The sequence below is a fragment of the Oncorhynchus kisutch genome, linkage group LG5 (assembly GCF_002021735.2).
Source record: "Oncorhynchus kisutch isolate 150728-3 linkage group LG5, Okis_V2, whole genome shotgun sequence".
Taxonomy (NCBI): Eukaryota; Metazoa; Chordata; class Actinopteri; order Salmoniformes; family Salmonidae; genus Oncorhynchus; species Oncorhynchus kisutch.
This window is the reverse complement of record NC_034178.2, coordinates 7,532,226-7,553,390: the sequence shown is the minus strand read 5'-3', so window position 1 is coordinate 7,553,390 and position 21,165 is coordinate 7,532,226. Positions and strand designations below refer to the sequence as shown.

The following is a 21,165-nucleotide window of genomic DNA, read 5'->3' as shown; positions in this document are numbered from 1 at the left end:
GTCTAGATAATCAACTGTAACTCTATCTGACATAGGCCTGCTGTATAACAACAATGTTCCACTGCAGTAGGTATATCCAATATGAACTATATCAGGGATGGCAACTCCATTCCTTGGGGGCCTGATTGGTGTTACACTTTTGCCCCAGCCTCAGCTAACACACCTGACTCCAATAGTCAACTAATCATGATCTTCAGTTTAGAATGCAATTAGTTTAATCAGCTGTGTTTGCTAGGGATGGGGGAAAGGTGTGACACTACTCTGGCCCCCTGAGGATTGGAGTATCCCATCCCTGAGCTATATACATAATCACAACAAATACTAAGATCCGGTTGGAAAATACAAGCTGCAACCCACTATTGAGATGTATGACACACACACACACATCACCAAATAATTGATTAAAACACACTGTTTTGCAATGAAGGTCTACAGTAGCCTCAGCAGCACTCTGTAGGGTAGCACCTTGGTGAATGCCGGAATGCAACTAGCTTCTGTCCTCCTCTTGGTACATTGACTTCAATACAAAACCTAGAAGGCTCTTGGTTCTCACCACCTTCCATAGACTAACACAGTAATTATGACAACTTCCGGAGGACGTCCTCCAACCTATCAGAGCTCTTGCAACATGAACTGACATGCTGTCCTCCCTATGAGAGGATCAGAGAATGAATCTAGTACTGAAAGCAGAAGCTACAGCGAGCTAGCACTGCAGTGTATAAAATGTTGTTAGTAGTTGTCTTAAAGAGAGAAAGACCATAGTTGAACAGTTTTGAACAAGTTAATTTCTTCCAATATTAAGGAGAAGCAAGAGAGAGAGAGATATTTGGTTGTATTATATTTTTTTAAACATTCACTTTCACTTCGCTAGCAAATGCAGCTAGCTAGTTTAGCCTACTCAAACACCTGGCTCAAACAGAGAGGGATGCTATGATACCTACTAGCTGGCTATGGCTATCCAACACTGGAACTCTTCCAAGTCAAGGTAAGCTTTGGTTTTATTAATGTATTGCCACTATGGCTTGCCAGTGTAACTGATAAACTGTACACTGTACTGCATGATTGTAGCGAGTTTACTAACGTGTTAGTTCTAGTTAACTATGATGTGACAACAATGTAGGCTGTGTGTAGAGGTAAGCGGTCATTGTATTAAGGTTTGGCTTGGAAAGGCTTTTTCGCCTGGTCACAGACAGCTAATGTGTTGTACACATAGTTTTGAGAAGGAATTACATCTACAACGAGTGAAGTGATCATGATGTTATTATGTGGGCTGCTATGAAAGTGAACTGTTTGCGTGTGATCAGGTGTGTATTCATTCCACCGATTCTGTTGAAAAACATTTCGCAAACGTAACAAACTGGGGATAAACATACCTGAATTTGTCCAATAGAATCTCTAATTTGCCATTGTTGGACTTATGATTACACCCTACATTAGCTGGCTGTAGGCAAGAGTGTGCAAGGCGGTATTGAATGTGTCACTGCCTCTCACCTTGACTGCTCAAAATTCCCTCGGCCTATGCACCTATGCACGTTGTAAACTTTAATTCATAGGCTAGGTTGTAGCAACCTTATGATGGGTACAGTATTATGTAGTAGGCTAAACCTATCGATGTTACATTGAACTGGGTGTATGGAATATGAATGACTGTCATCCAATATTCTGTAATAGAATAAGGCCCTGCTCATAAAATAAAAATAATCATCCTCCCTCATCTTAAACGGCACCGACTGCCAACTTTATACACATTATCAGTAGAAAAAGCAACATCCTCATCTGTTCTGGACAAAGTGGCCCTGACAGATCTTAAAGGTCAACCAGCTCTGCCATAGTGACACACCCAGACACACAGACAAACAAGCACGCAGGCAGGACTACATACAGGCAGCCTGGTTTCCCTCCTCCCCCAAAGGGACCCACACAAGGAGGCGTCAGTGTACTGCGCACACACACTCACCACGGGGAAGAAAGACAGACAGACAGACAGACAGACAGGCAGACAGGCAGGCAGGCCTGGAGGCAGGCAGACAGGATGGTGAGGATGACCTCTAACCTGTGTGTAACTAGAGTGTATCCCTGAGCCCTGGTAAGAGGATCTGTCCTGATGCCCCCCTACGGGTGATATACACCTTCACCGGTTTACTTATTAAAACAAGCCGCTTGAGTTTCAATGAATTAGGTAACGTCAGACAGTAACAACAGAGCAGTGTGTACAGACACTGTGTTCTGACCTGGTGGTGTTCCGTGTGTGTGTGGGGCAGGGGATAATTACCGCTCTCTACTGTATAACATTGGGGCACATGACTATTCATGTGATTATTTAATGAGGTAATAGTACATCCAGCTACAGCACACTATACATCTGTAACTGTATGTACAGAACAAACACACAGAAAATACATGTCCTCTGTATGGAACCTATTCTATAGAATGGCAACATCTTGGCTTATGTCAGTGAGCACCAATGCTACTGAGCACAAGGCACAGGGCCTTTCATTACCTCTTACCTGTGTGACCTTATCGGTGACGTTGTGCGTTCGGTCCTTGACCTTTGGGGCGATGATGGCTTTCTCGGAGGACGGAGGGGAGGGGCACTTCTTGTCGTTGTTGGCCTCTGAGAAGTTGAGCGTGATGAGGGGGATCTTGTTAATGGTGCTGTATCTGTTGAGGTGAGAGTCAGACGTGGAGCCCAGAAGACTGGATTTGATCTGGTTGAAGGGTCCTGGAGGAGAATTTAATGGAGAGAGAGGTTTGGAAATGGCTAGCGCTGTGATGCTAGGCTAGGCTAGAGCGGCAATGCTATGGTAGGCTAGTGCGGTGATGCTAGGCTAGGCTAGCAAGGTAGTGCCTGACACAGCTTGAGAGTTTGACGGTATGCTAATGGTTTAAAAAGGGGACCTCAAGTGCAGTTCATGTGGTAGGTGTGTCAATAGGCTGCTGTGTCAATTTGTTATGCGTGGGAGCGTGAGTATGGAACTTTTTTTTTGCTCTTGAGTGAACTCAATTGCTGTCACAAGACAAGTGAACAACCACAGGACAACAGTAGAAATACAACAGTCAAGCAGATCCACCCTAACCCTCTGTTTGATCCTGTTACCTTCTATTCAACAGCTGTAGAAATGACAAACTTGGTGTAACGAACAATTTTAGTGAAATAATTATGTCCACGAACAAAGGAAATGTATACTTATATACTTATATCTCAGTCAAGGTTTTGACTCAATGACACCATATGGATATGGCTTTCATGATTCATACATCCACAAATGCTCTATGTTACTATGCGAAAATACAGTACAACAGTGCCATAAAACCTCACCACGTTGAACAACACACACACTGTCACACATAGTAACTACTGTGGGCAATATGGATAAGAGAGGGAATGTGTCAACTGCTGATCCAAAAGGAGAAGATGGAGAGATGACTCATTCTCCCATTTTCACAAACGAGTGTTGAGACTACAGTGAGTGATACTTACACATACAAAAGACATGCGCAGCTTGAATTCATGCTACAGCAGCATTGTACGGTACAGTATGTGTGCATTACAGACATATAGGAAAAGCTCAAGCCATACCCCCAGCCATCCAGGACCGAGACACTAGCAAATAAGGAGAGAGAGAGGGAGGGAGGTAGAGAGCAGCGTAAAGAGGAAGTGACCTCAGAGAGAAGGTCAGGATAATTCTGCTGGCACTTCCTGAGTGTCATGTTACATTTATTTTAGCAGTGTCAGAGTGATTTTAGCTTTAAAAAATCTGGCCACTACGTTATGGTAATGAAAAATATCCTGGAAATCGGAGACATAATGTCTAAAGTTAAGAATACAAATGATAGCGGATAATATTTATCAGATGCTCCTCCTCCAGGTATCAGTGGAGGCTGGTGGGAGGCGCTATAGGAGGAAGGGCTCATTGTAAATGGAATATTGGAACAGTATCAAACACATCAAACATATGGAAACCATGTCTGACTCCGTTCCATTTATTCCATTCCAGTCATTACAATGAGCCCGTCCTTCTACAGCTCCTCCCACCAGCCTCCTCTGGTAGGTATTGATCCAGAATGCACTTTTAGGCTCGTAAAGAGATTGATTTCAGAAGAAAGTACAGTCATTTCATTTATTTCTGAAGGTTAAAAGGCTCTCGGATATTTGATAACATTCCATTGACGTAGAATTCAGTGGAGGCTGCTTAAGGAAGGACAGCTCATAATAATGTCTGGAATGGTGCAAATGGAATGGTATCAAACACATGGTTTCCATGCATTAGCATTCAACACAGGCTTATGTTGTTGTTGAATGGAAAAATCCATGCAGCAAGCAGTTCAGGCCATATATTCTATATCCGTGCTATGTTCAAGGAACGTGGGGTTGTTACCTTTGATATTACGACCATTGTCTGCGATTGGATAGTGTTGAGGGAGAGAGAGCAGGATGGGAGTAAGGTGGAGGAGTGAGAGGAGATTCCAGATCTGTACGTAGCTAGCTAGTGATGAGAGACGACCCACATAAAAGCCCTATCGCCGTCACACCATTCATTATCATGAAGTAGATGTATTACAGTGTCAGCCGCAGGGGCCCTTTGAATGAGAAATGCAGATACAATGGTGTAGGGAGGGATAGAAATATTAGCTGGGTACAGAGACAGGGAGATTCTGAGGCTGTACTGTACCCCTCTTGTTGACTGTGGGTGGAAAGGTGATCTGTGATGTAGGAGTCAGGATAGATGTGGTGATTCAGGAGTCAGTATAGATGTGGTAATTCAGGAGTCAGGATAGATGTGGTAATTCAGGAGTCAGGATAGATGTGGTAATTCAGGAGTCAGGATAGATGTGGTAATTCAGGAGTCAGGATAGATGTGGTAATTCAGGAGTCAGGATAGATGTGGTAATTCAGGCGTCAGGATAGATGTGGTAATTCAGGAGTCAGGATAGATGTGGTAATTCAGGAGTCAGGATAGATATGGTAATTCAGGAGTCAGGTTAGATGTGGTAATTCAGGCGTCAGGATAGATGTGGTAATTCAGGAGTCAGGATAGATGTGGTAATTCAGGAGTCAGGATAGATGTGGCGTTGCCTGATGACTAAGAGTAGGTACAGTTGAGCTGGGGGAGCTACCCTCATTCACTGATCCAAGGTCAGCTTTGATTGGTACCACATGATAACAATGGTTGGGATTGGGACCAAATCTACTGTGTAAGAACAGCAAGGCCAAATTGATTTAATATAGCATAACATGTCAGGGTGAGGCGGATGGGGGAGACAAGCATTTCCGACCATGGAGGTGGTGTTGACTTACATACCTTCACTTGCATGTCGGTCCCTGAAGGCCATCTTGGAGTTGGAGCCAAAACCTTCCATGTCCTGAGCAGAGGAGGCCCTCCGGATACTACACACACTCTCCCTGGACGCGGTGGGGGTCAGGCCTGGGATGGAGGGGGCCAGAGGGCCCACAGTCTGGGGCTGGGCCTGGGGAACCGCTTGAAGAACCAGACTGTCCCAGAAGGGCCCCTTGGGGGACGAGTGGTCCAGGGGTCCCAACACAGGGGTGGAACAGTGGCTGGGGCCAATGAGGGTCCGCGTGTCGTTGGCGTAGGAGGGGCTGCAGCTCTCCCGGGTGGGCAGTGACTGGAAGTCGCGGGTGGCCACCGACTCTTCACTGCGGCGGGGCGAGTCGATTATGACGGCGTCAGGGTCCTGCTGAGGGAGGGACTGCTTACTGATGCCCAGGAGGTGTAAGGCTGGGAGCCGGAAACAAAACAATCTACCTTTCCCTGGAGAGAGAGAAAGAGATAGAGAGAGTACAATTTTTCAACAGTGATGCTTGGAATATTTCCAACAATAAGAGAAATCATTTTTACAAAACTCTGCGCTTTTCAGAGTTGTTCGTGATGACTTCATTCATTGCGGAGGAATTCTTCATTTGATCATGACTAGGTAGAAACAAGTAGGGGAAGATGGCGAACTGGAGGGATGCTCTGTAGCTCATGCTAATCCTCAGTTTCCAGCTCACTCCCCAGATATCAAGCAGTGAGTGCCAATATTGTTCAAAAGGAGCTAGCCAACAGTTATTTCAAAAAGAGCAGCAAGATCAAAACAAATGCCGCTTATCCCAACGGCCTAGCTTCCATCTTCAGCTTCCTTCAATTATTCAGACGTTTGATGAAATAAAGCAACCACCATATATATATTAGAGTCCCATAAAATATAAAATTACAACAGGTTTCCGATGATTGATTAATACCCTTGGAGAAAGAGATCATCTTTGTCCAAATGATGTTACTAATGAATCTGTCAATGCGTTATGAGTAGTTTCTAGGAAGTCTGAAGTGGAGGCATCTTGCGTTAGAGGACATTGGGGACCTTGTCAGAAGATCTCATTTCAAATGTATAACATGTTCCCATGGTGACCAAACAAATACACAGATATACAGTGGCTATACACACAAACATGCACAGGTGCACGCACACACACATACACGCACGCTCGTGTTTGAAACTACAATCCCAGTCAGAACTATGAGGCATGCGTGTTTTCTCCTCCTAGTCTGTAGAAACATGCCATCATTAGTCTGTGCACACAGTTAACATGTTACAGTACATGTGTCGTACTGTATGTGAACACGACACCGCACCATGGCAGCAGAACGTATAGTACATACATTGATGATGCCAGATGGTGCCAGCTAAGGGCCATTGAGTCTAGTGAAGCATTCTTTTCTGGAACTAAAATCCCATGTTTTTCCCAGTGGTCTTCTCAGCCTCATCCAAGCACCCTTACAGAAGCTACCTAACACTGAGTAATGGAAAAAGGGAAAATGGACAACCTATATACTGCTGGAGACATTGACGTCTTTATTTCTGTAATCAAAACAGTACATTTTCTATTAAAAACTGAAAACATAAGTGAAGAATTTCATAAAATAACACAACTTCCAAAAGTAATTTTCCTGATGAAGTATTACTTTACTCTATACATCTAAAAGCGAATACAAAAAAACAAACATAAACTATGAAATAGAAAATACTCTCCGCTCCATATCCCTCTTGATATTTGGGCTTTAGTGAGCTAACGTGCCTGCTACATGACATTTCAGAGGTTGAATTGTTAAAGGCAGTGTGGGGAATAGCAGAGAGATGATTGACAATGTTCAGCAGGCGTTCTTTTGTTGTGCCCATAGCTCATTTTCTTTGTTGACACCCATGACGAGGAGTAGAACACCAGTTTTCGACACTGTCATGTGTACACTTGGGTCACTTACTTTGAAGGTGTTACTTTTACACACCAACTAGATTCCAATAAAAATCAACACATATTTCAGTGCATCTGGTTCTTATTATTTTTCATTTGTCAATGGTTTAATTGTATCTGTCCCTATCAAATAAATAAATGAAGAAGTGCATAATCAATATATTAATGGAAATATAGGAAAGACAACACATCTACCTCACCATAAGCATATCCACTTTATGCCCCCCCACACACACAATTTAAAAAGGATAAAAACCTACAGGCTAAGAATCCCTTAATTGGATAGAAAATTAAGCATGCCGAATAATATGCCAATGCATAATATATACATTGGCCTGTTATCATTTTTAAAGGTGACACTAGGATGCTCCTTGCCGTGCTGAGATCCACTGTAGCCCGTTCCTGCAATCAAATGTCCAAATGCCCTTTAGTGGCCTCTTTGGCGAAATGTTATAACTCGTAAACATTTTTTTTTTAAACAGCCGAAAATCTGGTGTTTCTATGTCAAACAGTTTTGTTATTTTTCAGTCTTTTGTGATGTGTAATATTGGGATGCAAACTCAAAATGTAATACATTTCAACTCTATATCTGACACGGTACAGGTGCAAGAAAGCAAAGGTAACTGAACTAAATGACTATCGCCCCGTAGCACTCATTTCATCATGAAGTACTTTGAGAGACTAGCCAAGGACCTCTGCCTTACCCACTTCAATTTGCTTACCGCCCCAATAGATCCACAGACACCATCGCACTGCAAACTGCCCTATACCATCTGGACAAGAGGAATACCTATGTCATTTTTTTAAACCTTTATTTTACTAGGCAAGTCAGTTAAGAACAAATTCTTATTTTCAATGACGGCCTAGGAACAGTGGGTTAACTGCCTGTTCAGGGGCAGAATGACAGATTTTGTACCTTGTCAGCTCTGGGATTTGAACTTACAACCTTTCGGTTACTAGTCCAATGCTCTAACCACTAGGCTACCCTGCCGCCCCATGTAAGAATGTAAGAATGTTGTTCATTGACTACAGCTCAGCATTCAACACCGTAGTAGCCTCCAAGCTCATCATTAAGCTTTAGGCCCTGGGTCTGTACCCCGCCCTGTGCAACTGGGTCATGGACTTCCTGATGGGCCGCCCCCAGGTGGTGAAGATAGGAAACAACACCTCTACTTCTCTGATCCTCAAATCTGGGGCCCCACAAGGGTGCGTGCTCAGCCCCCTCCTGTACTCCCTGTTCACCCATGACTATGTAGCCATGCACGCTTCCAACTCAATCATCAAGTTTGCAGATGACTGTAGTGGGCCTGATTACCAACAATGATGAGACAGCCTACAGGGAGGAGGTGAAGGCCCTGGGAGTGTGGTGCCAGGAAAATAACCTCTCTCTCTACATCAACAAAACAAAGGAGCTGATCGTGGACTTCAAGAAACAGCAGAGGGAGCACCCCCCTATCCACATCGACGGGACCACAGTGGAGAAGGTGGTAAACTTCAAGTTCCTTGGCATACACATCACTGACAGACAATGTGGTGAAGAAGGCGCAACAGCTCCTCTTCAACCTCAGGAGGCTGAAGAAATGTTTCTAAGCACCTAAAACCCTCACAAACTTTTGCAGATGCACAATTGAGAGCATCCTGTCGGGCTGTATCACCGCCTGGTACGGCAACTGCACCGCCCGCAACCGCAGGGCTCTCCAGAGGGTGGTGTGGTCTGTCCAACACATCACCAGGGGCAAACTACCTGCCCTCCAGGACACCTACAGCACCCAATGTCACAGGAATGGCAAAAGGATCATCAAGGACAAGAACCTCCAATTTATGTGGATATATTGAAGCAACATCTCAAGACATCAGTCAGGAAGTTAAAGCTTGGTTAAAGCTGGGTCGCAAATGGGTCTTCCAAATGGACAATGACCCCAATAATACTTCCAAAGCTATGGAAAAATGGCTTAAGGACAGCAAAGTCAAGGTATTTTAGTGGCCATCACAAAGCCCTGACCTCAATCCTACAGAAAATGTGTGGGCAGAACTGGAAGCCTACAAACCTGACTCAGTTACACCAGCTCTTTCAGGAGGAATGGGCCAAAATTCACCCAACTTATTGTGGGAAGCTTGTGGAAGGCTACCCCAAAATGTTTGACCCAAGTTAAACAATTTAAAGGCAATGCTACCAAATACTAATTGAGTGTATGTAAACTGGGAATGTGATGAAAGAAATAAAAGCTGAAATAAATCATTCTCTCTACTACTACTACTACTACTACATTTCACATTCTTAAAATAAAGTGGTGATCCTAACTGACCTAAGACAGGGTATTTTTAATTGGATTAAATGTCAGGAATGATGAAAAACTGAGTTTAAATCTATTTGGCTAAGGTGTATGTAAACTTCCAACTTCAACTGTATATACTGTATTTTATTATATTCTACTGTATCTTAGTCTATGCCACTCTGACATTGCTCGTCCAAATATTTATATATTCTTAATTCCATTCCTTTACTTAGATGTGTGTGCATTGTGTGTATTGCTGTCAAATTGTTAGATATTACTGCACTGTTGGAGCTAGAAATATAAGCATTTCGCTACACCCGCAATAACATCTGTTAAACACGTGTATGTGACCAAGAATGTATGAGTTGGTTTGATTTGGTCTTCTTTTATTTAAAACCATAACCATGTGTGTGAGGTGTATACTTTTGTTTCAAAGTAGATTTGTTTAAGACTAACAAGAATCACTCTGTGTGACCCTGATTTAGCCCACTGCAGTAGAACTACAGGCAGGGAGCATGGCACTCTCTCTGCAAACACACACAGATAACACTGCACAGCAGCCAGTGCATGCACAAACACCATCCCCCGTTGCTATGATACCAGCTAGTCGTAATATTTGCATTGAATATTAAATGGAACTCAGATCCCCCAGTCCTGAAGTGAAATGGTGACTTTATAATGAAATAATAATTTGGATGAAGTAAAAAGAGAGAGGGATATCTAGAGATATGGTTCCAATCCTCACCGAGGCAGAATAGAAAGCATTAAAAAAATTGATCTTCTCCCTCAAGCTGTGATTCTGCTGAAGATGGATGGTTTAAAGTGGATATCCAGCTGTGCAGTTTAGGTGCTTACTGCACTCATTCTGATTTCCATACAGTCTCTCCTTTTGGAGAATGTACACTCCCCCTTGGGTTTCAGACCCCTTGGGTTTCAGACCCATTGGGTTTCAGACCCCTTGGGTTTCAGACCCCTTGGATTTCAGACCCCTTGGGTTTCGTCACATTTTATTGTGTTACAAAGTGGGATTCAAATGGATTACATTTTTGGTCAACAATCTATACAAAATACTCTGTAATGTCAAAGTGGAAGACAAATTCGATTTTTGGGGGGGAGTAATAAAAACGTAATAGATTAAACATAAGTACTCATCTCCCTGAGTCCATACATGTTAGAACATCTTTGGCATTTATTACAGCTGTGAGTCTTATTGGGTAAGTCTCTAAGAGCTTCACACCTGGATTGTGCAATATTTTCCTACTATTATTTTCAAAATTCTTCCATCTCTGTCAAGATGTTGGAGATCATGGCTAGACAGCTATTTCCAAGTCTTGACATAGTATTTCAAGCATATTTAAGTAAAAACTGTCTGGCCACTTGGGAACATTCATTGTCTTCTTGGTAAGCAACACAGTGTAGGCCTTGTGTTGTAGGTTATTGTTCTGCTGTAAGATTCCTCTCCCAGTCTCTGGTGTACAGCCGTCTGAAGCAGGTTTCGCTCTTGGACTTTGCTTGTGCTTAGCCCTATCCGTTTCTTTTTATCCTGAAAAACTGCCCAGTATTTGCCGATGTCAAGCATACCCATACCAATATTCAGCCACCACCATGCTTGAAAATGAGATAGGAATTACTCAGTGATGTGTTGTGTTGGATTTGTTACAAACTTAAGGCTTTGTATTTAAGCCTAAAAGTGTATTCCTTTGCCATGTTGTCTTACTTTAGTGCCTTGTTGCATACAAGATGCATGTTTTGGAATATTACAATTGTGTATATTTGTGTTATTTTTTTCACTCATTTAAGTCATTATTGTGGAGTCACTACAACGTTGATCCATCCTCAGTTTTCTCCCATCAAAGCCATTGAACTCTGTATCGGTTTTAAAATCACCAATGTCCTCATGGTAACATCCCTGAGCAGTCTTATTCCTGTCTTGCAACTCAGTCTTTGTAGTTGAATCTGTGCTTGAAATGCAATACTTGGGGATTTTACAGATGGTGTATGTACAGTATGGGGGACAGAGGAAGGGTTAGTCATTTCAAAATCATGTCAACCCCTATTATTGAGTGAGTTCTTACAAATTTTATGTGATTTGTTAAGCAGAATTTTACTCCTGAACTCATTTAGGCTTGCCTAAACAAAGGGGCTGAATACTTATGCATCGACTATATTTTATATTTTGTTTCCACTGAGCTAACCTGGACACTTATAAGAAATCCCGCTATGCCCTCTGACAAACCATCGAACAGGCAAAGCGTCCATACAGGATTGAATCCTACTACACCGGCTCCGACGCTAGTTCTTAACTGACTTGCCTAGTTAAATAAAGGTAACATTTAAAAAACAGGTGCTCCTCAGGGGTGTGTGCTCAGTCCTCTCCGGTACTCCCTGCTCCCAGCTCATGACTGCATGGCCAAGCACAACTCCAACAGGTTGGGTTTCTGTATAGCACTTTGTGACATCTGCTGATGTAGAAAGGGCTTTATAAATACATTTGATTGAACACCATCATTAAATTTGCCGATAACACAACAGTGGTAGGACTGATCACAGACAACGATGAGACAGCCTATAGGGAGGAGGTCAGAGACCTGGCAGTGTGGTGCCAGGACAACAACCTTTCCCTCAACGTGATCAAGATAAAGGAGATGATCATGGACAGGAAAAGGATGGACAAGCATGCCCCCATTCCCATTCTCATCGACGGGCTGTAGTGGAGCAGGTTGAGAGCTTCAAGTTCCATGGTGTCCACATCACCAACAAACTATCATGGTCCAAACACACCAAGACAGTCATGTAGAGGGCAAGACAAGGCCTATTCCCCCTCAGGAGACTGAAAAGATTTGGCATGAGTCCTCAGATGCACCATCGAGAGCATCCTGACTGGTTGCATCACTGCCTGGTATGGCAACTGCCCAGCCTCCGACCGCAAAATGCTACAGGAGGTAGTGCGTATGGCACAATACATCACTGGGGCCAAGCTTCCTGGAATCAGGGACCTCTATACTATGGGGCTCCCGAGTGGCGCAGTGGTCTAAGGCACTGCATCTCAGTGCACGAGGCGTCCCTGCAGTCCCTGGTTTGAATCCAGGCTGAATCACATGTGATCAGGAGTCCCATAGGGCAGCGCACTGGGTTTGGCTGGGGTAGGCCATCATTGTAAATAAGAATTTGTTCTTAACCGACTTGCCTAGTTAAATAAAGGTTAAATAAAAATATATCTCCACCAATAACCTTTTTGGAACCCTTTTTTCTAAGAGTGTAGAAGTCAATGTCGTCAGAAGCACCCCAGGGGTGAATGAATAGTACTTCAACATCACATGGATGTGCCCATAACATTGAATGACCTCCCCTGTACCTTCGCTCCTCTCAACAAGTAATGGAAACATTTCCTTGACATCTCCACCCTTACGACACAAAGCCCAAGAGACACGACTGACCACCGGCAACACATTCTATTGGCTCTCAAACCATCCAACCATCAATGCCATTATTGGGTCCATACCAAGCACCATTTCCAGCAACCCTGTTCAAAACAAAGAGAAAACCGACTAAGACGGGGTGTGAAATTAGACTATGGTTGACCAACACACCACAAAGCAGCAATACATACTTTAGCAGCAGCACCTAATGCATGGCCGAGCACTCCCTGGGTCAAGCTAAGGCCACAGCGTCATTCTCTCTCTGACTCCCTCGCTGAGCCCTTACGTCATTTGTGTGCATGGGGCTTAATCAATGTTCATGTAGGAGCATTTCTGCATGGCTAACCCGACGTAAGCAGGTGTAAAAGAAACGCCTGAACTGCTTTTATTTCTTTCTGGCAGGTCAAGAAAAAAATGACTGTCGGGGGAGGTCCTTTTCTGCACTGTTGAACCAATCCAGTAAATGTGGAGGAGTTAAGATGGAGCGTTCCCTTGTTAACTTATGAAAGCGGAAGACGTATCACAGGCTCTCTTTCCATTGCATCCGGTTTTTGCCCTAAACCACAGAGGGTGATGCGTAACAGAATTCTGTATTGGACCAGGTCTAATTGTGGTCTTTAATTATGCAGGGACCGCTATGAGTCATGACCATCATCTATCTGCTAACAGAAGAAAAGGAACAATTCTTCTGGAAGAATGAGGAAAAAATGATGTCCTGAAATGTGCAAGGGCTAAATGTCCCAACCTAAATCGCCAAAGTGCGAAAACGATAATTTCCCTGTACCAGTTTAAAGAGGCTTTTAGAGAAGGAGAGAGCCAAGGTAGGTGAGCAGAGCAAGACTCCACCTTGTAAATGAATCAGTCTGACAGCAGCATTCACACTGCCGAGCTGTTTAGAAATTCATGTTTTTAGGCCTGAATCGTTGTTTTCATGCTCCGTTCAATTATGGGATTGCCCGCCCCACACTTTTGGCAGAGGTGCTTTTGAGGAACTGGGAGTGAGACCCTTATAAGAACAGCCGATATAAAAACATTTTTTCTCCAAAATTATATTTCTCCTGTCTGAACCGACATACATAAAATAAATCAAAATACTAGAGAGCATAACAGAGCTACAGAGGATCAATAGTGTCTAACAAATAGCTGGGGATTACGTTTTATCACAAGCACTTACAGTTGGGAAGGCTGCAATTTGGGCTGCACGTGTGCCAAATAAAGAACAGCTTGTTGCGTTGTGGAACCTCTTACCCTGGCACTTGACTGTTAAACTAATGGGTACACAAGCAATGGCTGCCAGTCCTGACTTGAATGGGAACTGCCATCTATGGATTATATTTCTATGGTTGGTTGCAGCTGTAAATTAGCCTTTTGCAAATGTCAAAATACTTAATTTCAAAATTTGAAAGCAAATGCCTACTGCTGAAAAGAGAAGACTAATCTGAAGCTAACAAAAAAAAACATTTTCAACAATTAAGTGATTCTGAGAAAACAGCGCTATTTTTCAAAGTATCTTATCTGAGAAATTGGTACGAGAGCATAGGCCATCACAGATGAGTAGCCAATGCTTAATCTTTATAATTGGAAACAGTGCCTTTGGCACCTTGACTTTTTCCACATTTTGTTACATTACAGGCTTATTTTAAAATGTATATATTTTTTTTAAATCATTAAAAATCTAAACACAATAGCCCATAATGACAAAGCAAAAACAGGTTTTTAGATTCTTTGACCTGAATACCAAGTGTCACGTCTGGAGGAAACCTGGCACCATCCCTACGGTGAAGCATGGTGGTGGTGGCAGCATCATGCTATGGGGATGTTTATCAGAAGCAAGGACTGGGAGACTAGTCAGGATCGAGGCAAAATTAACAGAGCAAAGTACAGAGAGATCCTTCATGCTCCAGAGTGCTCAGGACCTCAGACTGGGATGAAGTTTCAGAATGTCCTTGAGTGCCCCAGTCAGAGCCCGGACTTGAACCCGATCAAACATATCTGGAGAGACCTGAAAATAGCTGTGCAGCAACGCTCCCCATCCAACCTGACAGAGCTCGAGAGGATCTGCAGAGAAGAATGAGAGAAACTCCCCAAATACAGGTGTGCCAAGCTTGCAGAGTCATACCCAAGAAGACTCGAGGATGTAATCACTGCTAAAGGTGCTTCAACAAAGTACTGAGTAAAGGGTCTGAATACTTATGTAAATGTGATATTTCATTTTTTTTTTTATTAGCAAAAATGTCTAAAACCTGTTTTCGCTTTCTCATTGTGGGGTATTGTGTGTAGCTTGATGAGGGACGTTTAAAAAATATATATTTTAGAATAAGCCTGTAACCTTATAAAATGTGGAAAAAGTCAAGGGTTCTGAATACTTTCCGAAGGCACTGTATATCAGGGCTTCCGTTAGGAAAATCTGGCGCCGGACAAGTGACTGGGAAGATTTGAATTTATCGGACATTTGATACATTTACCGGTCAATCATTTGCAATGGTTGCGTAACCGATTAGGGCATCCACCCACGCAGCCAGCACCATCAATAAACAAGGGATTTTGGTCAAATGAGTAACATTTACATGTCCCTAAAAACAGTCTATAACAAATGACAAAAACACTATTCCTTGTGTTCTGATGTGTAACATGTGCAAAACTTTATAGCCTATTGTTTAATTGGTTTTTACTTTCCTAAATACAATAATTGTCAACTTCACGGTTCAGCTGAGAGTGAGAGAGAGTGAGAGAGAGAGAGAGAGAGAGAGAGAGAGAGAGAGAGAGAGAGAGAGAGAGAGAGAGAGAGAGAGAGAGAGAGAGAGAGAGAGAGAGAGAGAGAGAGAGAGAGAGAGAGAGAGAGAGAGAGAGAGAGAGAGAGAGAGAGAGAGAGAGAGAGAGAGAGAGAGAGAGAGAGAGAGAGAAAGATGGAGGGGGCATGCTATGACACCAGTCAGTCAGCTGGTGCACACTGCCTTCATGTCTTAGGCCTACAGTATAATAAGCTAATAGCCACACCACACCAAACCTTCACAAACGTTTCTAAACTTTATTAAGGTCATATCAAAAGTGCAGTAAGTCAGGCCATCGTTTATAGGGAAAATACGAGCAGGATATTATGTCGCGGCAAGCACATCATACAGTTGGAACCTCATTTGGCCAAAGAAAATGACTCGACGGAATGAACCAAAAACCTTGTGAAATGGTTTAAACCTTCCGTAACCAACAAATTAAAACAATATATATTTTACAAATGGCTTACTTATAACCTATCTTAAACTAAATACGGAACATACATTTAAAAAGACAGATCGAACTTAATTTATCCAAAGAAAATGTTTCAACAGAATGAAACAAAACATATTTAGCATATTTAAAGAACAGGTTTAGATGAATAAATAGGCCTACTATAATAACAATGATGTACAATAATAATAATAATAAACAAATAATAATAGTGAAATAATGAAAAAAATGATTGAAGTTCCAAAATTGCATCCTACAGTACCTGAATAGTGAGGTGTGTGATAAAAAGTGTTCTGCTAATGTCATGTAAATTATGTAGAACTGCATGAAATGCGCTTTTATAAAGGCTGCTAAAACAAATTCTCCATGTGTGGAAATCCTAAAAACCTGTCTGCTCAACTGTATGCCACTACGCAAATACGATTATAGAAACACGCAAACACGCAAACACACACACACACTAACACACACACACACACACACACACACACACACACACACACACACACACACACACACACACACACACACACACACACACACACACACACACACACACACACACACACACACACACACACACACACACACACACTCTCTCTCTCTCTCTCTCTCTCTCTCTCTCTCTCTCTATCTCTATCTCTCTCTCTCTCTCTCTCTCTCTCTCTCTCTCTCTAAAGCACTAAAGCCTGTAAGGGCCTCCAATTACTCTGATCTAAGGAATGACCTCTCTCTGGGTCTGTGGGGGCCATTTTACATGTCAATGCTTGAAGAGGAAGCAATGAGAGCAAGTACAGCACCACTGGGAAGCATTAGAGAGAGACAGCCCTGCCAAGCCGAGGAATAACTGTGGGTGTACAGTAGTTCACAAGGTCGAGTGAGTGGTGAACACATGATGGGACTACTGTAGATCTGGGGATGACAAAAAACAAATGCCAAGTGTCTTTCATACAAACCGGACATTTGATTTTGTTAATCTACACCAGACGCGTTCGTAACACGTCGGTTAAAATGTGAAAACTGTAACCCAACTATATTAATTTGGGGCCATGTCAAAACATTTAGCTAGTTGCTGTTGCATACGAACATTAGTTAGATACAAACATTATTGGGCACAGACAACAGTACAAAGGGCAAGAAGGTAGAGATAACAATGCATCACGCAAAGTAGCCACAACTGTCAGTAAGAGTGTCCATGATTGAGTCTTTGACTGAAGAAATTGAGGTAAAACTGTCCAGTTTGTGTCATGGGCGTCGTAAGAAGTAGACCAAAGCGCAGCGTGGTGAGTGTACATTTTATTTTTATTTGAATAATGTCGCCAACAAAAACAATAAACAATACAAAATGACCGTGAAGCTTACAGGGGTATAGTGCCACTAACAAAAGTCAACTACCCACAATCAAAGGAGGAAAAAAGGGCTACCTAAGTATAGACAGCTGTCCCTGATTAAGAACCATACCCGGCCAAAACATAGAAATAAAGAAACATAGAAAACAAAACATAGAATGCCCACCCCACATCACACTCTAACCTAACCAAATAGAGAAATAAAACAGATCTCTAAGGTCAGGGTGTGACAGTGACAGTGACAGCGAGGGTCCCCGGACTGGGCACCCTCGTTGCGGGCCCCGGACTGGGCACCCTCGTTGTGGGCCCTGGACTGGGCACTCTCGTTGCCCAGTCCAGATCATCACTGGAGGCTTCGTGCCATGGATCATCACTGAAGGCTTTGTGCCATGGATCATCACTGGAGGCTTCTTGCAATGGATCATCACTGGACTGGAGAGACACACAGGAGGCCTGGCTCTGGGAGCGGGCACAGGATACACTGGGCCGTGGAGGCGCACTGGAGGTCTCGAGCGTAGAGCCTGCCCAACCTGTCCTGGCTGGATGGTGACTTTGGCCCGGCATGTGCGGAGCGCAGGCACAGCACGCACTGGGCTGTGCAGACGTACCGGAGACACAGTGCACAGAGCCGGCGCAGGATATCCTGGGCCGTAGAGCCATATGCGCTGAGCCGGCACCCTCCGACCTGGCTGTATACCACTCTAGCCAGGCCGATTCGGGGAGCTGGAAGGTAGCGCACCGGGCTGTGAACGCGCACTGGAGACACCGTGCGCTCCACCGCATAACACGGTGCCTGACCAGTACGACGCTCGCCATGGTAAGCACGGGGAGTTGGCTCAGGTTTCCAACACTTTGTCCAAATTATTTTTTTTGGGGGGGGGCTGCCTCTCGGGCTTCCTTGCTAGCCGTGTTCCCTCGTAACGATGGGCTCCTTTACCAGCTGCCTCCGCCTTCCTGGCTGCTTCCACCTGTTCCCATGGAAGGTGATCCCTTCCGGCCAGGATCTCCTCCCATGTCCAGGATCCTTTGCTGTCCAGAATGTCATCCCATGTCCAGTCCTCCTTTTTACCAAGCTGCTTGGTCCTTTTGTGGTGGGTAGTTCTGTCACGGGTGTCGTAAGAAGTAGACCAAATGCGTGGTGAGCATGCATTTTATTTTTATTTGAATAATTGAATAAGACAGCTGTCCCTGATTGAGAACCATACCCGGCCAGAACATAGAAACAAAAAAACATAGAAAACAAAACATAGAATGCCCACCCCACATCACACCCTGACCTAACCAAATAGAGAAATAAAATGGCTCTCTAAGGTCAGGGCGTGACAGTTTGATTGTTTGTTGCAGCTCGTTGCAGTCGCTAGCTACAGTGAACTGAAAAGAGGAGCGACCCAGGGATGTGTGTGCTTTGGGGACCTTTAACAGAATGTGACTGGCAGAACGGGTGTTGTATGTGGAGGATGGGGGCTGCAGTAGATATCTCAGATAGGGGGGAGTGAGGCCTAAGAGGGTTTTATAAATAAACATTAACCAGTGGGTCTTGCGGCGGGTATGCAGAGATGACCATTTTACAGAAGAGTATAGAGTGCAGTGATGTGTCCTATAAGGAGCATTGGTGGCAAAACTGATGGCCGTATGGTAAAGAACATCTAGCCGCTCGAGAGCACCCTTACCTGCCGATCTATAAATCACATCTCCGTAATCTGGCATGGGTAGGATCTGAATCAGGGTTAGTTTTCATAATGTCTTTTAGCATACTCACTTCAGCACCTGGCTTTAAACTAGCCAAGGGGAAACGGTATGAAACTGTACTCATTAAGGGAACTTGAAAGACCATTGTTTAGTTTTCCTTCGGTTATACTACTGTGTTACTCCTGTACAGCCACTACACTGCGTGTAGAGTGACAGAGACATTCAGTCCCTTTTCTGGTAAAGTTTCATTTGAATGTAGGGTTTTAGCCGACTGAGCTAAAGCCCAGGCGTTGACAGGTTACTCACTTGGTTCAGCTTTGGCAGGAGACGTGTGGTTGAGTCCCTCCAGAGAGTCACTGCTGTCCTCCTCTAGGATGTAGTCAAAGTTGAGGATGAACATCATGACCATGCCCTCCTCGTTCTTCACTGGGATGATGTGGGTGTTACACAGGAAGTCAGAGCCTACGGGACAGGAAAAAGAGACACAGGTTTCACACTAGAGTTGATGCTCATTGACATTTAGATATCTTTGTCCAAATAGGATGGTTTAGATAAAGGAAGGTGGGGATAAAAGAGAACAAATGGAAAGGTCAAGAGAGAAATGTTTCTGGTGTGTGATCTCAAATATGTGATCTCAAATTTTGAAAAAACGTCCTCATTTGGCAAACATTGTGTCATTCCAAACTAAAGGCATTTAGTAAGAAGCCCTATATGATTTCAATCAATTATTATCAGAAGTATGTTGAGGCTGGTAAAACATTATCACTGTTAACATTATACTATTATAGATTCTCATTGTCAAATGCATTCAGTCTTCCTCCCTGATTCTTAGTCCCTTCCTGTGGATGAGCGATCACTAAAACCCCAAAATGGATTGTGTTAATACCAATTATGGTTCGCTGCAATCAACCTAATCCCTGTCTCATTAACGACATTTAAGTCATCGCCGGGACTCAAATAAACGAGACGACGTCATCCCTTAAAGTGTAATTAACATGTGTTAATGTTCCCCCTTCATCACAAGGCAGCATTCCCCCCAGAGTTAGTGGTGGTGTGTGATCGAAGCCCAGTGGGCAGGATATGGCCGGCGCATCCCGTATGAAAAAGGAAAACGATGCACTTAAAACACTCTGGGTTAAATTGAGATTGAAATGGCAGACAATAACACTAAAATAGTCCCACAGGTGTATTTCAAGCACACTGAAAACCCTGAATGTGCATTGCAAATGATAAGCCATGCAGGTCTTGTACGCTTTTGCATTGGCCACAGTGTCAAAATGAATGAGGGACACTGAGAGATGAGAGTGAAGACAAATAGATTTTGTTCAACATATCCTCTGCCTACAATGGAGGTGGAACCTCTGTCATTACTGTGATGGCCTGTGTCATATGTTTTATATATAGATCACATGGCATCTCTTCTCTTAAAGTGCTTCTCTCTCAAGCAGATCAAAGTCTTGCTGTCACCGCCAGCCTATTAATAGCTCGGCATGGTCCCACAGGACAACCAGCCCTGCCAGTTTTACACCATGAAAAACACACATTACCACCAGGAAACACACACATTTACATTTCAGCAGACTCTTATTCAGAGCGACTCACAGTAGTGAGTGCATACGTTCTAATACTGGTCCCCTGTGGGAATCGATCCCACAACCCTGGTGCTGCAAGCGCCATGCTCTACCAACTGAGCTACAAACACATATACACTTACCACACCAACAAACACACACTTACAACACACACACACACACTTACCACACCAACAAACACACACTTACAACACAAACACACAAACATAGACACACACTTACCACACCAACAAACACACACTTAAAACACACACACACACAAACATAGACACACACTTACTACACCAACACACACTTACAACACACACACACAAACATAGACACACACTTACCACACCAACAAACACACACTTACAACACACA

At 43.5% G+C, this 21,165-nt stretch overlaps 1 protein-coding gene across 1 annotated transcript in view; it reads right to left on the bottom strand.

The window, feature by feature from the left end:
- LOC109890408 (potassium voltage-gated channel subfamily H member 7) overlaps positions 1-21,165 on the bottom strand; it is a 69,299-nt gene that overhangs the window by 29,495 nt on the left and 18,639 nt on the right. The window contains exons 3-5 of the mRNA XM_031824333.1: positions 19,517-19,672; positions 5,304-5,774; positions 2,508-2,722 (exon numbers count right to left, since the gene is read on the bottom strand). Coding sequence (XP_031680193.1) covers positions 2,508-2,722; positions 5,304-5,774; positions 19,517-19,672 — 842 coding nt within the window. The remainder of the gene's footprint in view (positions 1-2,507; positions 2,723-5,303; positions 5,775-19,516; positions 19,673-21,165) is intronic.